A 16,588-nucleotide genomic window follows, 5' to 3' on the forward strand; every position below is an offset into this window, starting at 1 on the left:
AAAAAAAAAAAAAGAAATAGCACTTCTATAACTATGTCATTATTATTATTAAGGAATCCCAGTCCTGATACAGTTCATTTTCTATTCTGTGGTCCAATGTCACAATCTTACAGCTACATGACAACAAAAACAAACAAACAAAAAAGTTCCTAGATTTAAGGTCAAGTGCACTACTGTAGTCCCATTAACTGCACAACATCGTGTCATAGTGTAACATGGTCCATTAGCAACCACAATTTCCTTACCCCAATTGTTTGGATTTCCATGACATCTTTAAAGACTTTACTTTTGGTTTTGTTTATAATCTTATCCTATATCATACCAATTTTTGTTTCAAGCTTTCCATAACAGTATTCATTCTACCAGGATCTCCTTGCACAAGTCTAGAGTGATGGCTTTCTAATCATTTTGGACAGATGTCTACCTAAGTCTTTTCTCTGCTCTTCTGGGATGGCTCAACATTTTTTATTATTTTTTTTTGTTTTTGTTTATCGAGACCATTTTTTTAAAACCTTTTTCTCCTTGTTCTTAGTTTGCTTTTTCATCTTGTTTAGGCACATCTCAAACGTCAACACAGCCAAGTTTCTAGGCCAGTGCCAATGTGAGAACTCCACACATATAAACAGGATCATCTGACTTACAGTATTGGGTTAAATTATTTCTCAAGAAAATTATAAGGTGTTACTGTTTTCATGGAATATGTAATGTGGCTGCTAAGTTTCCAGTCCAACTGGCAGTCTAACCAGACCTTCACTTATTTAAAATTGACTTCTTTCTTCCTAGATTCTTCAGAATCACGTCCTCATCCAGGGAACTTTGCAATTTCATGATAAAAGAACTTATTTGGGTGGTGCATATTCATGGTGCTAGCTAAGCACCTGGTCTTTGGTCTATAGCATGAAATTAATATGAATGGCTTACTCTCATGCTCAAATTTAACTGTATAGGTATTTTCAAAAGCTAGAGGAATATATGGGTTCCAGAAATTAAGACGCTAAAAGAAAAAACCCAGAGGAAGCAGGACAACTTCAAGAGCTTTATGTGAAGGTGACACAGACAAATGGCTACAGACTAAGGTTGAAGAACCAAAAGACTCAGTGAAAGGATGCTTTTAAAATAAATTTTGTTGCTTAAAAAAAAAAAAGAAAAACCCTCAAGTATACAAAGCCTCAGAAGACCTGCCATACAAACACATGTTCATTTTGTTGAAAAAAAAAAATCATTCAAGTCAAAAGAGAAAGCCAAAGGCAATAGGTGACTCAAGAAAGACAGAAATGGGAACTGGAGAGATGGTTCCACAGTTAGGAGCACAGGTTGCTCTTCCAGAGGTCCTGGGTTCAAGTTCCAGCGCTCATATGGCAGTTCAACCTTCCAGTTCTGGCCTCCATGAGTATCCAAGTAGTGCACATAGATAAATGCAAAATAAATAAATAAATAAATAAATAAATAAATAAATAAATAAATAAATTCTTTAAAAAAGCACATTACTATGCTCCCTCTGCTGAAGAGGTAGAAACAGAAGAATCCTTAGGACTTCCTGGCCGGCCAGTCCACCACAATAGCACAGTCAGTAAATTCCAGGTTCAGTGAGAGACCCTGCCAAAGTGGGGCTGGTGAGACAGCTCATCCTGGTAAAGGTATTAGCCTCCCAAGCATGGTAGCTTGCATTCTATCATCCCCAGACTCCACATAAAGGTAGGAACCTAGAAAGAACTCCACAGTTATTCTCTGACCTCCACATGTGAATGTGAGCGCACAGGTACAATACACACACACACAAAGTTAAAACTGAAAAATAACGGACACTTGGGAGGCAAAAGCCAGTTCGAGGCCAGCCTGGTCTACAGAGTGAGTGAGTTCCAGAACTACACAGAGAAACCCTGCCTCAAAAAACCATAGACAGCCGGGCGGTGGTGGCGCACGCCTTTAATCCCAGCACTCGGGAGGCAGAGGCAGGTGGATCTCTGTGAGTTCGAGACCAGCCTGGTCTACAAGAGCTAGTTCCAGGACAGGCTCCAAAACCACAGAGAAACCCTGTCTCGAAAAAAAAAAAAAACCAAAAAAAAAAAAAAGCCATAGACAGAGGGGGGGAGGGAGAATATGAACGAATAAATGAATGGTGGGAAGCAACTTGGGGGAAAAAATCCAACAGACCTCTCACCTCCACTCAAAAATTCATGCACACAGGAGCACACATACACACACATAAACACAACCTAGACAAGAACTAATGAAGATACAAACTCTCACACATAGGCACATACACGTTCATACTCACCAACACACAAAAATAATGAGTATCTTGTAAAAGCACTTACCATCAAAAAGTAAAGTTGCAACACAAAGAAAACAATGCCAATACAAAACAGAAAGATGAAGATCAAAATTTTAATAAATCCTTAGAGACTAATAAGCTGAACATACAAATAAGAGAAGAGGCCCGAACATGGTGATGCACGCCTTTAATCCCAGCACTCAGAGCTGTATACTCAAGTATACAAAGCCTCAGAAGACCTGCCATACAAACACATGTTCATTTTGTTGAAAAAAATCCCAGCACAGAGGCAGGAGGATTTCTGTGAGTTTGAGGCCAGCCTGTTCTACAAAGGCACTTCCACAATAGTTAGGGCTACACAGTAAAACTCTGTCTAGAAGAAAAAGAAAAAAATTCTCTCTCTCTGTGTAGACACATACATACATAGACAGATCAAGAGAAAACAAATGATATCAATAACCTGTGCTAACAGATACTGAATATAGAACCAGACACCTAGCTAGAAATAAACATTTACAAAAGCAGACATTCTGGGCTTCAGTTCTAACTAAGTGGGAGAGCATTTATCTCACATGCACAAAGAAGGTGGAGCAGCACAGATATTGTATCAGGTTGGTAAGCTTATCTGTCAAGGGCCAGATAATAAAGAGTCTTGGGCCAACCATTCAAGCTATGCTGCTGCAAGAACAAAAGGTAACCATGTACAACACAGAAATGAGCCATTCTGGTCCAGTAAAACATAGATACTAAAATTTAAAATTCACCTATTTTTCTCTTGTTATGAAATATTAATCTTATTTTTTAGCTCTTAGATGTATAAAAACTATTTTAGTTTGCAAAACATATAAAAATAAATGACAGTGAGCTCTATTTAGCTCTTTGTTCCCAGTTTGCCAATTCCTGTATTAGCTTGTTAAATAAGTCTCAATTTCATCCAAAGGATCTACTGAGATTATTTTTCTGTGACCAAATAAGCAATAAGCAGGCTACAGTGCTACAAGGCCTGCACTCAGGAAGGTGAAACAAGAGGATTGTACTCCAGGCTGCTGGGGCTACACAGTAGAAAGGAAGAAAGACAAAGGAAGGAAAAGGGAGAAAAGCAAGAAAAAGAGAAGGAATGAGTTAGAAGTAGTAACAAAAGAATAGATTGTATTTAGAAATTAGAATTTTAAAAGTGCTAAATAAGTCATGGGTTAAAAAGAAAAACGAAAAAAGGAAATTATAAGGTACTTAGAAATAATGTAATTAATCACTTCTGTGAAACTTCAAAGCCATTTTCAGTACCTTAAACAGAGCTCGTCTCAAAATAAAATTAAAAACAAAACAAACAAGCAACAACAACAAAAACTTACATTGGTGGTATAGTATTTGCCTAGCATCTGAAGCCCTGGCTCAGCTCCCAGGTGGGAAAGCTGAGGGATAAACTATAAAGAATCTATCCAAAAACTACTGACTGTGAAGAAAATGACATGGCTGCTTTACAGTTTAAAAGACTAGCAATCACCTTAGGAGAGTTAAGAGTCAGACACGGAATGGGGGAAATGGGAAAATGTTCGCTAAGAGGGGTGATGATGGTTCAGCAAGTAAAGACAAGAGCCATCAATGATTCAAGCCTGACACACTTGAGTTCCATTCCTAGAACCCACATAAACGGAGAGAACTGACTCAAAAGTTGTCTGTTCACACACACACACACACACACACACACACACACACACACACACACCATATTGTAATAAATTGATTTTAGGCTAACTAAACAGTTAAGGGGTATACAAGTTATTTCAATTACTCTTATGATTTTTTTCCTTAAATTTACAATTTAAAAAAATGAAATTTACATTAGTGTATCCATATGTATGGTGTGTGTGTATATATATGTGTGTGCGCATATGTATATGTGTGTATACATAGGCATTATTATACATTAGTTTTATGGTTAGGTCTAAAGTAAGTCTCAAATTCTCCTGTAAGCAGCTTAGATACATTTATTTCCATATGGTTACCCAAGTAGTCTAACCCCATTTGTAGAAAATAAGCTCAATGTAAATTTTAAAATAAAATTTAAATATCCTAGAACAGTTGGAGCAATTTAGAGGATCTACACCACATGATTTCGGGATATATTACATACCTGCTAATATTAGGAGCATGTAATATTAACATAAGCACAGATAAATAGAGCAGAATAGTCCAACTCACACATGGTAAATTGACTTCAACCATGGTACCTAATAATTCAGTCTAGAAAATTTTTTCAACAAATAAATGAGAAAATCTTCCTTTACATCATCAGACACACAGCTGTCTTTTAAGTCAGGATTTCAGAATGTAGGCTTAGCTGACCTAAAACTCTAAGTAGACCAGATTGGTCTTGAATTCAGCCTCCTGTCTCTGCCTCCCAAGTACTAGGCGCATGAGGCACCACACCCAGACCTTGAATACTTATAAAAATCAAGCTGTTGGGCACTCCTATAAAGGATTTTTCTTAATCTGATTTGAAGCAGGAAGACACACCCTAAAATGAGCCAAAAAAAAAAGGCAGTTTTCTTCTATCTAAGTCTTGCCCTCACACTTCCTGGAAAGTTCCTCATCTTGTCACTACAGCCGGTATTAAATGGACAGAGACTGAAAACCAGCAGCTTTCTAGGTAGTAATGCACTCCAACTCTAGCACCAACAGGGACTGCAGAGACACAGGCTTCTTCTGGTCTGAACAAATGGCAGATTCGCCACCTTTCTGTTATAAGACAGCCACTGCTGGACTACCCAGACCATTGTCTCCAAGCCAATCAAATAAACACACATACATGTGTAGGTATTCATTCTGTGTGTTCGGTTCCTTTAGAAACCCCTGACTAATGCATTCCTACACTAATGTGTAAACATCTTTACTCCATCCAAAGAAGAAAGGGCAGTTCCTCAAATTCTATTGCCTGCAAGCCTTCCTGGCTTAACTACAGGGGTGTGGGGGGAATTTAAGGCAGTACAGAACAAGAAGAGGTCCATGAAAAGCTGAAACTAAGGACATTCCGAATGTGTCCCTTCTCAAGATCCTACATCTCAGGCCCTGCTACACAGCAACGGATTACAGATGAAAGAGCTTTAGGGTCAGGCTCTAAAAAGACTCAGACAAGGACAGCAGGGAAACTGAAGCTTTTGGTTAGGCAAATACCAAACCCAACTCAATTCCTAGACAGATCAGCATAGAACTTGTCACTTCAAGGACTTTTTTGCCTCTAATTTCTCTTCTGATATATCTGGCTTTCCAAAATGTAAGTTACCTTAAGAGGTAAACAAATATAAACACAGGTAGGTATTAAGCCCCTGAACAGAATCATGAGAAAAAAAATTTTTTTGAGACAGAGTTTCTTTGTGTAGTTGTAACTGGCATCAAACTTAAGAGGTCTACTTTCCTCTTGTCTACCCCGCCCTGCCCAACCCAGTGCTGGTACTGAAGGCACACTCCACCATGTCCAGTTAGGACAAAAATTTTTAAAACTAAGATAACAAGTTTTCAAATACCCCTTGGTGGTAGGCATATACCTTTAATCCCAGCACTTAGGAGGCAGAGGCAGGCGGATCTCTGTGAGTTCGAGGCCAGGCTATCCTGAGGAAAAAAAAAAAAAAAAAAAAAACCCAAAATGGAAAAAAAGATTTCAAATAGCTATGACCAATGTTATAAGGTTCTCTACTAAAAACAAGTGGAAAACATAAAATAAAGACAATTTAAACATATGTAAATTCTAAAAGAAATAAAATATTAGAAGAAAATACTGACCAGGTACAATGGTACATACCTTCAATCCCAGCACTTAGAAGGCAGAATTAAGTAGATTTATGTGAAGTTGAGGCTAGCCTGGTCCACACAGAAAGTTCTAGGGTCACAGACTAAGACCCTGATGGAAAGAAGTAAAGATAGATACATACTGTATTAAAAATGAAATCTTAGCCGGGAGGTGGTGGCGCACGCCTTTAATCCCGGCACTTGGGAGGCAGAGGCAGGCGGATCTCTGTGAGTTCGAGACCAGCCTGGTCTACAAGAGCTAGTTCCAGGACAGGCTCCAAAACCACAGAGAAACCCTGTCTCAAAAAAACAATAAAATAAATAAATAAATAAATAAATAAATAAATAAATAAATAAATAAATAAATGAAATCTTAGCCTGGCGGTGGTTAGGCAGGAGGCAGATCTCTGTGAGTTCAAGGCCGGCCTGTTCCACACAGCAAGTTCCAGAACTGGCTCCATAGCTACTGGGAAACCCTGTCTCAAACAAACAAACAAACAAACAAAAAACAAAGGGCTGGAGAGATGGCACAGAGGTTAAAAGCAATGGCTGCTCATGCAGAGGTCCTGAGTTCAATTCCCAGCAACCACATGGTGACTCACAACCACACAACCAATTGTAATAGATCTGACGCCCTCTTCTGGCGTGCAGGCATATAAGCAGGCAGAACACTGTATACATAATAAAGAAATACATCTTCTAAAAAACAAACAAACAAAAAGAAATCTTTGGCTGGTAAGACGGTCCCAGGAGTAAAATCACTACCAAACCTGATGACTTGAGTTCATCTCTGGGTCCCATATGACGGAAGGGAAAGAATGAGCTCTCACAAATTGTTCTCTGACCCCCACATGTATGCCACAGTGTATACACACACAAAATAAAATCTGTGATGGGTTCATTAGTAGACTAGGTATTACTTAAGAAATAAATCAATAAACTTCAAAGTATTTCAATAGAGGCTATGGGTATAAGTTCAGTCATAGATTGCACGCCTAGCCCCAGTACTGCAGAGCTTAAAGATAAGGATATTTCAATAAAATTTCCCAAACTGAAATACTGAGTGGAAAAAAAACAATAAAAACCCAAAGCACCCAATAATATGTGATAATTTCAAATGAGTAAGAGAGACAAAACCAAAATGTACAAAAGGCGAAGAAAAAAAAATACATGAATTTGAGAGAAAGCAAAAGGGAATAAATGGGAGGAGCTGGAGGGAAGAAAGAGAAGGGGAAAAGCAACATGATTTTAACAGATTGGAGGGTGAGATCAGCTCCAGCAGGATGCTTCTGACCTTTACTAGGATGCTGTGGCACATACATAAGTAATTGTGATTTTTAAAAGCTATATTTTGTCTATAAGAAACACTGAAGAGCCAGTGGTGGTGGTGGCAGCACAAATCTTTAATTCCAGCAGCACTCACGAGGCAGAGACAGGTAGAGGCCAGCCTGATCTACAGAACTAATTTCAGGACAGCTAGGGCTATAAAGAGAAAGGAAGGAAGGGAAAGAGGGAACGAGACGGAAAAGAAAGGAACAAAATGAAACACTGAAGACTTAACAGATGGCCTAGAAAAATGGCTCAAGGACGGACCACTTGTTACTCTAGGATTCAACTCCCAGTACCAACATGAAGATTCATAACTTTCTGCAACTTTAGTTCTAGAGAATCTGATTACCTCTTCTGGCCTCCAAGGCATCAAGCACACAGTCAAAACACTCATATAAAATCTTTAAAAAAAATTAACCACTAGATAGCACATAAAAGGATACTAATAAATTTCACTACAGTTATCAAATCAATAACAAAATTCCAAGTATAATGAAATATTACTGATACTAATTATTCGGCTATGACCTTTAGAGCCACCTAAAAGTAAAATCCAGCAGCACCAAGGGTTACAAAGGATGAGAGACAACCTGAGCTCTATAGACAAAACTGGGCCATCAGGCACATTCAAGGAAGTATGGCCATAGATGTGACCTCTGATATAAAGCAGGCTGTGTAAGTACAGACATTTTAGGAAATGGCTCAACAGCTCATGAGTAGGCGCTTCCATCACTATAATGAAATACCTTGGACAACTAACTTACAAGAGAAGTTTGTTCAGCTCATAGTCTGGAGGTTCTGGTCTAAGATCAAGCAGATGTACTATTGTTTTGGGTCCCTAGTGAGAAGACAAGGTAGAAATGGCAGTGTGTGCATAACAGACAAACAGTTCACCTAAAGGTCAGAAAGTAATGGGAAAGAGGAAAGTGCCAGCATCCCACAATCTCACGGAAACCTAAAACCTTCTCAGGAGACTAAACCTCCTTCCTAGTAGGCTCTATTAATTCCCCAAAATGCTACCCCACAGAGTGAGCCTTTAACATACAGACCTTTAGGGAACATTCAAGATCCAAACAGTTGCCTAGACTGTGTCTGAACTGAGATAACAGGCATGTTTTGGAAAGGCATTCTCTCATTTTGGTTAAGTGTTAAAACTGTCAAAGGTTCCTGAACTGCTCTCTACATAAATGACACCTCATTTTTAAAGGGTAAGAACTTGCAGCCAAGGCCTACTGCGTTTCCAAGAGTGATGTACATCAGTAAGCAAACACTTCCTGTGAAGGGCCAGAGGGTGAATATATTATGCTTTGCAGACTGTGACCACTACTTAGCTCTACAACTGTAATGCGAAAGTAACCACAGGCAATATGGAAACAAATAAGCATGGCTATGCTCCAATAAAACTACTTACAGAAACGGGGCAAGCAGGACGTGCTCATGGGCTGCTGCTTGTGAGCCCCCAATGACAAGCATAAAGAAGACTGACCCTCAAAATTAATTTCATTCTGCTATATTGTTCTTTTCTACATAGGAGGCTTGGTAACTATTGGAAGCCATTTATAGTCCTTCTTAAGCATGTGTTTTTCTATTCTCAATGACCCACTAAAGATAGGATGATCACCTAAAAAGGACTATGACAGTTAATATGGAAGACAAAATAACAAGGAATACAGGAAATGTGGTTTAAGATTCTGAATACTAGCCAGCTAGTACTAATGAAGCACAAGCTGGAAATTTAAAATGTACTTTGGCACGCAAAAAAAGCAATTACCTACATTGCTGAAACTGATTTATGTGGTATAATAAAATCCTTGAAATGTGTGTCATATCACCAGATTGTGTCTTCATAAGAACTCATTGCTTATCGCTTCTCAATTGTGTGTGTGTGTGTGTTTTATATAGACATATACACACACATATAGATAGCCAGCCATGGTAGTGCATTCCTGTGACTCCAGCCATTGGGAAACTGAAGAAGGTTCAAGTCCAGCTTGGTTAACCAAGCAAGATTCTGTCTCAACAACCCAAAAACAAAAATGTTTCATGATTGAGTTCAAAAAGGTAATCTTTTAATCTGGCCAAGGTACAAAAATTAATACCCTGCAAGGAACATCCAAGTACATACCACGATATGAATTCTAAACACCTGACAATGTAAACATGTATTCGACATTATTCATGCATCAGCCACCTTTTGAGATTATAATACATCAGACTGGGAAATAGAATAGTAAAGAAACATCAGCAATGTTTTCCTTTGTGATGCATCCTAAACCCAACTAGTTTCCCTTTGCTAAAATAATTTTATGTTTAACAATATTTTTAATTGTCTTTTCCAAAACCTAAATAACTTCCGGGGGCTGGAGAGAGCACTCAGGTTCAGACTCCAGTAGCTCACAATCACTCTGACTTCAGTTCCAGACTGCCCTCTGACCTCCATGGACACCAGACATACGTGCAACATATACATAACATGCACAGGAAAAACACATACATGAAATAAATTTTAAAATAATTTTAAATATTTTTTTAATCCAGAAAAGTAAACTTAGGGAATACAACCCGAATTCCATCCTTACTACTAACTAAAGTCATTAATTGTGTTATATTCAGACAGCAAACAGAGGAAGCAAAAGTTGGCTTATCTTTCATATACTCTACATGAAATGCAAGCCTTAATGGTTCATTATTTGGTAAAAACTAAACTTCTCTGGTGAGATCAAAGGAAGAACAATTCTGCCAAAAAGTACAAATAACAACTGGGCGGTGGATCTCTATGAGTTTAAAGCCAGCCTGGTCTACAAAGGCAGTTCCAGGACAGCCAAGGCTACACAGAGAAACCATCTCTAAAAACAAAAGAAGGTCAAGGTAAGAGTCAGTGGTTAGCTGTTTTACTTTTCTGATCTTCAGGCAAGTTTTATTTATTAAAATACAAATGAAATGCCACTATAGGTATATATATTGAATGATTTTATAGCATGATCACAGTATTTTAATAAATAAATATTGAATATTTAAAACACACACATATTCAGGCTGCCTGTTGAATCAACTAATCAGCTTATTATCTCTTTAGAGTTGTTGCTTTCAAAACACAGACAGAAAACCATACCCTATATTCTGGCTCCTAGGCATAACATTTAAATTTTCTTTCCTTTATTATGGATGTGTTTTCACAATAATAAAAACATGGGTTCTTCGAGCATAATTCTTTAACATTTAAGTGGTAACTTTTTAAAATGTCTGCTGTACTTACATGCCAGATAAAAAAAAACTAGAATCATAAATCACATCTTTAAAGACCAAAACAATTTATTTAAATGTCTCTTCTCCCACAGGCACCTTCAGACACAGTTAAGGACTTAATTTCGAATCTGAGTATCACTGTCAAATGAGACAATATATGTACGGAGGGGGTAGTTCCAGAAAAGGCTCCCTCCATTTATTTCCTATTTATAAACATATACACAAAGCTTGCCAAAGCAGATCAACTCTGCCCAACCCCCAAAGACAGTACAACAGTTTCCAATATGCTCAGCTCAGACATCCCATGCTAAATGCTGCTGCTTCTTGCCTTGCTTATTTTTTAAGAAGTAACAACTGTAAGCGCCACCATCAGATCTAGTAAGTATAAAGAAACAGAAACATGGAACTGGCTAGCAAAGTGTACAGAAACAGGGCGACAGTGGCGGGATTTGTGCTTTAACAAAATAGACTCAAAAGTGATCAAACAACTATATAAATGAACCTGGCTTATTTAAGATGTATGCAAGGTTAAGTACTTCCTTCTACTTTCTACAGTAATCTGCACTGTGTGGCCTACAGAACTAGATTTCCTAAATCAGTATCAAATACCAAAGTAATAAAGGAAATTTTATGACTGTTATCTTTTATTATTTATTCTAAAATTTTCATGTATGTGTATGCACCTGGGTATGCATGTGCACCTGGAGTTAGGTAGTTGAGTCACCATACAGGTGCTGTCAACAGAACCTGGGTCATCTGCAAGAGCAGTGAGTACTCTTAACAGCTGAGCCATCTCTGAGGCTCCCAGACAATTATACTGTAAAAGTCACATACTGAGGAGCACTGTTTACTTGATTTGTATTTTCTTAATACAGTAATGAGAGGACTCTGGTATAACTAAAGACTTGTAACTTAGAAAAAGCATTACTACAAAATATTAAGTTCCCTAGATGGCCACCTTTTAGATAGAGGCCTCGTTGCTAGCAATGAGGTATAATGAAAAAATCTTCAGAAAGGGTAGACAAGCATTTGAATACCAGAACATCACATCTTGAACAAACTTCCTCAACTTGCTTTTTCATCCCTAAAATCAGAACAGTAACGACCTATCTTTAAGGAATGTTATGATTCCTCAGAATACATGTAAAGCACATGGCACACAGTTGGCACACAAAAAAAAAAACAGGCATTGTTATTTTATTATTTCTAAGTACAACTACAAAAGATTTTTTTAAAAAAAAAAGACTCATTAGAAAAATAAATCAGAGTCTGGGATAATTTTAACCACAAAGCCAAACAAAAAATACAATCCTGAGAGTTAAGTTAAACTTTACATGTTTTTTTTTTTTTAAATTTTAGTATAGTTCCTCCTGAAAGGTACATAAAATCCAAAATTAGCCACGGGTCTACTTAATTTTGGAGTTAAAAGTAAAGATTATCATCACACAGAACAAAAGACAATTTTGTGAACAGGTGAAATTACTTCACCACTTGGGGAGATGTCAAAATGAAAAGACAAAAATGATTATGAAAGGGTAGTAAAAGAGTCCTACCTTTAAACCGACTGCTATAAGATCTGTAACAACACTGTATGGAAAAAGTAAAGAGAAAATGGAAAACAAAGTTAGAGAACAAGTTTTAAAAGACAGATAAGATTAAAGAAAAAGGAAAAGCATCATAATAATAAATAACGAAAAAAACGGTGGACTGTGAAATGTTAATAAGGAAAAATCAACGGACAGCGTAGCAACAGCAGAGTTCCAAAGCAAAGCCTCGACACCTCAGTGCAAGAAAAAAAATTACTCTCTAATGTGCAGGAACATACAGTTGTGCATCAATACAATAAGCATGTCTTTCTTCATCTCACTTTGACAAATCCAAACCAAGACTAAAACCACCAAAGTTCATTCGTTTAAAGTCCCTGAGATGAGTGACCAAACCATAAAGCTTTAAATAAACAAAGCCTGGGCCTGGAGTTTAGAAACATGAAAACTATCTTGGAAACTTGCTTCCTACCACCCCAAAAACTCACCAAAATATTCTTATGACTGTCTCCCATAGCTAGAATAAATACAAATATCACATTTCACACAAATTTTATTGCAAGATTTGCTTTAAAAAAAAGTTAAAACATTAATACTATGTTTTGAGTACAAAGGTTTTATTCCTCCTAGGTGGAAATGAAGACACACACGCGCACACACACTCACACACATACACACAGAAAGCACTCAAGGAGAAAAATGTTGGCTTGCCTAGAGCACAATCCATGAAATTTTACACACCTTAAGAGTGTAAAAAGCCCAATACAGTTATTATTCTATACAAAAATTAATCTCTTCTACATCTTTAGTTAGCAGTTCATAACTGCTAAATAAGCTCTGTATTATGTTACTAATCAATAATGTCATAATTTCCTAAAGATATGCAACTATCTCTGCATCAAGTGGTAGAAACTTCAATGTTTTAAACAATAACCATATATTTTCCCTTGTACAGTTCTGAAACTCGTATTATTTTTCTAAAATTTAAACCTAATAACTGGTAAGTTATACTTTTTTAAAAAAGCAAACGTTTTTCCTCGTCTATCTGCATCAGTGCTTTCTTAGCTTTAATACCACACGCATGTCAAGGTTCTTAAAAACTATTAGCAGGATTAAGTTTGGGAAGGTGAGTGTGGAGAAAAGACAGCAAAGTGCCATGATATATATATGTATGAAATATCGTAATGAAACCTATTACTTTATGTGCCAAATAAAGAGGTGATTTTTAACAAGACGTAGTTAGTAGCAAATGACGACTAAAAGTCTTTGCAATTAATGTTCTGCATCAGATAAGCACGTTGCTGAGTAAGGTGGACCATTCCTACTCCACCACCCCCACCCCTGGGCGGGCAGTGGAGGAGGGGTTTGCATTTCACACTCAAGAAAGAAGCAAAGTCAAGCCTTTTAACTGTAAATCTCATGGCACAAAAAGCTAACTTGTTTCCCCAAACCCGAAGTCGAACCTTCTGAAGATGGTAATTTCCCAGCCCTTCCTGACTGACATTAGGGCGTTATGGCATAAATCACCATAACGATTTCACGATTTCAAATGAATTGGCCAGGTAAAGAGACGTCAATGCTCAAGGAGGAAGAGGCTCCTTTAAACGAAGTAACCTCCATTAAACGGGAATCCTTTCAAGAACATCACAACCATAAATCAAATCTAAAATTGCACTTTGATATCTGCAGCAGCATGCAATCTGCATTCAAATGACATAGTGCATATCACGATATTGTGAAACTAAGATAAACGAAACCTAAGCAGGGCAAAAAACTGTTGGAAGATTCTAGTGTCTTCTCTGAAGTACGTAGCAAGCAATAATCAAATACGCGGCAACCTGTTAAATGGCTTTCACCGAAAAGTAAGTTTCGTGCTTTTTTTCCCTTTTAACTGAAAAACAGGTAATATGCTCCACCATCCAGCAGTTTACAAAAATCTTGTCAAAAGTCGGCAGGGGGAAGAGGTTAAGGAACAACTCAAACGCCTAGGAACTAAATAAATAAAAGGAGGTGGAATATCTAATAGACTTGGAGAATTTATATTGATGAGCAACACTATCGGAACCCCAAATTACTAAAATCTTTCAATTAACACTTTTATTAAAATACATCAGGTCTCTGAGTTCCAGGAGAAATTATCAACTCGGAAAGGGTGATTGTAAGTCCTGTTTTCCTCTAATTTTAAGCCACGGACCCTATTTAAACGGAGCAGTTCAAAGAGTCCGGAAAACTGCACTTACACAATATCTGATTATCGCCCGCGGCGAATTCACGAAGTTTGGGGGGGGGGGGCGGACAAGGAGGAAGCGTCCCCGGTGACAAAGTGCAGACGCTCGGTATTTAGAAATGGTTAACGTATCTCCCAGCGCAAGTCAGGAGACCTCGCTGGGTCCCGAGACCCACACGCGACCGCGGTTCGAGACCCGGTCGCCGCCCAGACGGCTGTCGCCGCTCGCCCGGGCCCGCCGCCGGGGAAAGCTCCGCCGCGCGCCCCACCCCGCCGGTAAACAGCAACTCCCCGAGCGCTGCGGCCGCCTCAGCCTCCGCCCCCGCCAGCGCCGCGCACCATTTTCTGAGAGGAAGTGTGGGGAGGCTGGCCCGGCACCCCGGCTCCGGCTCGTCTCCGCTTCCCCAGAGCGCCCCGAGGCTGCGAGGGGCGGACGTGACGGGGGCGTCGCGCGCAGGAACCGGAGACTGCGGCGGACGGACCCCAGCGCCTCCCGGGTCCCTGCCGTCGGGCTCGGCCCCGGGCAGCTCCTCCGCTAACCGGCGCCGCGCCCTGCTCCCCGGCCTCGGCGGGACGCGACGCCGAAAAGGAAACGAGGCCAGCGCAGCCCCCGAGCGGCCACCCGGCACTTACCCATCCATGGCCCAGATGGAGGAGCGCGTCGTGCGGGGATTGACGGGCTCGCCGCGGGCGGGGGTGGGGGGAAAAGCAAGCGGCGGCTCCGGGGACCGGCGAGCGGAGCCGCTCCGCAGCTCCGGCCGGTCGGAGGTGGAAGGAAGAGTGGGAAACAGGGGCGGGGACCGGGCACGCTCTCGCCAGCGCCGCGCCCCCGCCTTCCCAGCCCGCGAGCGCGTCCCCGCCTCGCCTGGCCCCGCCCCCTCGGCGTCGACGCCCTCCCCGGACTCGGCTGGACTCCAGGGCGCCCTCTTCCCGCCTTCGCCTCTTGGCCCCGCCCCCGCCCCGCCTGCTCCGCCCCCGCCGGCCCGCCCGCCCGTGACTCGGCGCGCGTGCGCGTCCCCGCTTCCTTCCGTCGCGCCCGCGTCCTCGGGGACGCGCGCCTTGTGCTTCCCGCTTTGCGGCTCTCCCTCCCTCGAGCCCGCGGGCCTTCCGGCTTCCCGGAGTCGGGCGCACTTGGGCGCCCGGGCCTGAATGCTTACTGTTGTTGGCGAGACGAGCTTCGGTCCTCCCTGGGGACATTGGAAGCCGGGAGGAATTTCTGCGGGCGGGGGACTCTGCTGGCGGCGCGGCAGGGGACCGGCGCGACGGCCACGGGGCAGGCTCCGGCAGTGGTCTTCCGGGACCTGACCCGTCGCCAGGTCCTGGAAGTCAACCTCTGAGACCCGCAGTGGCCGGATAGGTGTGGTTGAGAAAGGAATTAGGTAGAGGAGACTGCCCTGGACCGAAGTGCTTCGTTTTTGCCGTTTTAATCTGAGTGCTTTTCTATCCAACGGTCAAATACTAAATATACATGAAACTTTCATTGCATAGTTATGGGATGGCCATTATACTGCCAGTATTATAAGTTTATTCATCCTCCCGCGCAGGGGGGGGGAGGGGGAGTGAGGTGGTAGGAAAGGATTATTGTTTTTTCGGATGAAAACATATGAGTGATTCCGGAATTTCACAGCCAAAAAAACATTTCGTTTGCACCAAAGCCCTTTCCTCTAGTGTGAGTAAAAACAAATTATCCGTAAAGCATAAAATAGCTATTTAATATATATAATGTGTATAACTTTTATAGCCTACCTGCTTGTGAAACAGTGCTTTTCCAATTCACAGATCATTGAAATTCGAGCCATTTAAACCAGGGCTCGAGCTCTCCGAAATGTAGAAAGGGGACCGCCCACACCCATTTCAAAGGAAGTAACTTCAATCTATCCTTCCTGATTTCCTACTTTAGAATAGTAGACACTTTCAGTTTGTAATTCAGGAATGTCATTTTTAAAGTAATTTCAGTTCCCCTATTCAAGATGTGAAAAATGTAAATACATGTAAATATAATGCTTCTCATTTTTTCAAAACTCAAACAGCAGTAAGTAGTTTTGTTTGTTTGAGACCGAGTTTTAATATCTAGAACAGCCTGGCTGAAACTTGCTATGGAACTCAGACTAGCATCCAAATATAAGATCCTCTGACTTCAGCCTCCTTAGATTTTTGATTTTGGGTGTTTTTTTTTTTTTT

The 16,588-nt window shown here is 40.4% G+C and overlaps 1 protein-coding gene across 2 annotated transcripts in view; it reads right to left on the bottom strand.

Annotated features, from left to right (window-relative positions):
- Ptbp3 (polypyrimidine tract binding protein 3) overlaps nucleotides 1-15,113 on the bottom strand; it is a 75,009-nt gene extending 59,896 nt beyond the window's left edge. For both annotated transcript variants that reach the window (XM_026786653.1, XM_026786652.1), the window contains exons 1-2: nucleotides 15,041-15,113; nucleotides 12,190-12,223 (exon numbers count right to left, since the gene is read on the bottom strand). In XM_026786653.1, the coding sequence (XP_026642454.1) occupies nucleotides 12,190-12,223; nucleotides 15,041-15,048 (42 nt within the window). In that variant the 5' untranslated portion in view covers nucleotides 15,049-15,113. The remainder of the gene's footprint in view (nucleotides 1-12,189; nucleotides 12,224-15,040) is intronic.
- Nucleotides 15,114-16,588: the final 1,475 nt, after the last annotated feature.

The sequence above is a fragment of the Microtus ochrogaster genome, linkage group LG5 (genome assembly GCF_000317375.1).
Source record: "Microtus ochrogaster isolate Prairie Vole_2 linkage group LG5, MicOch1.0, whole genome shotgun sequence".
NCBI classification, from domain to species: Eukaryota; Metazoa; Chordata; class Mammalia; order Rodentia; family Cricetidae; genus Microtus; species Microtus ochrogaster.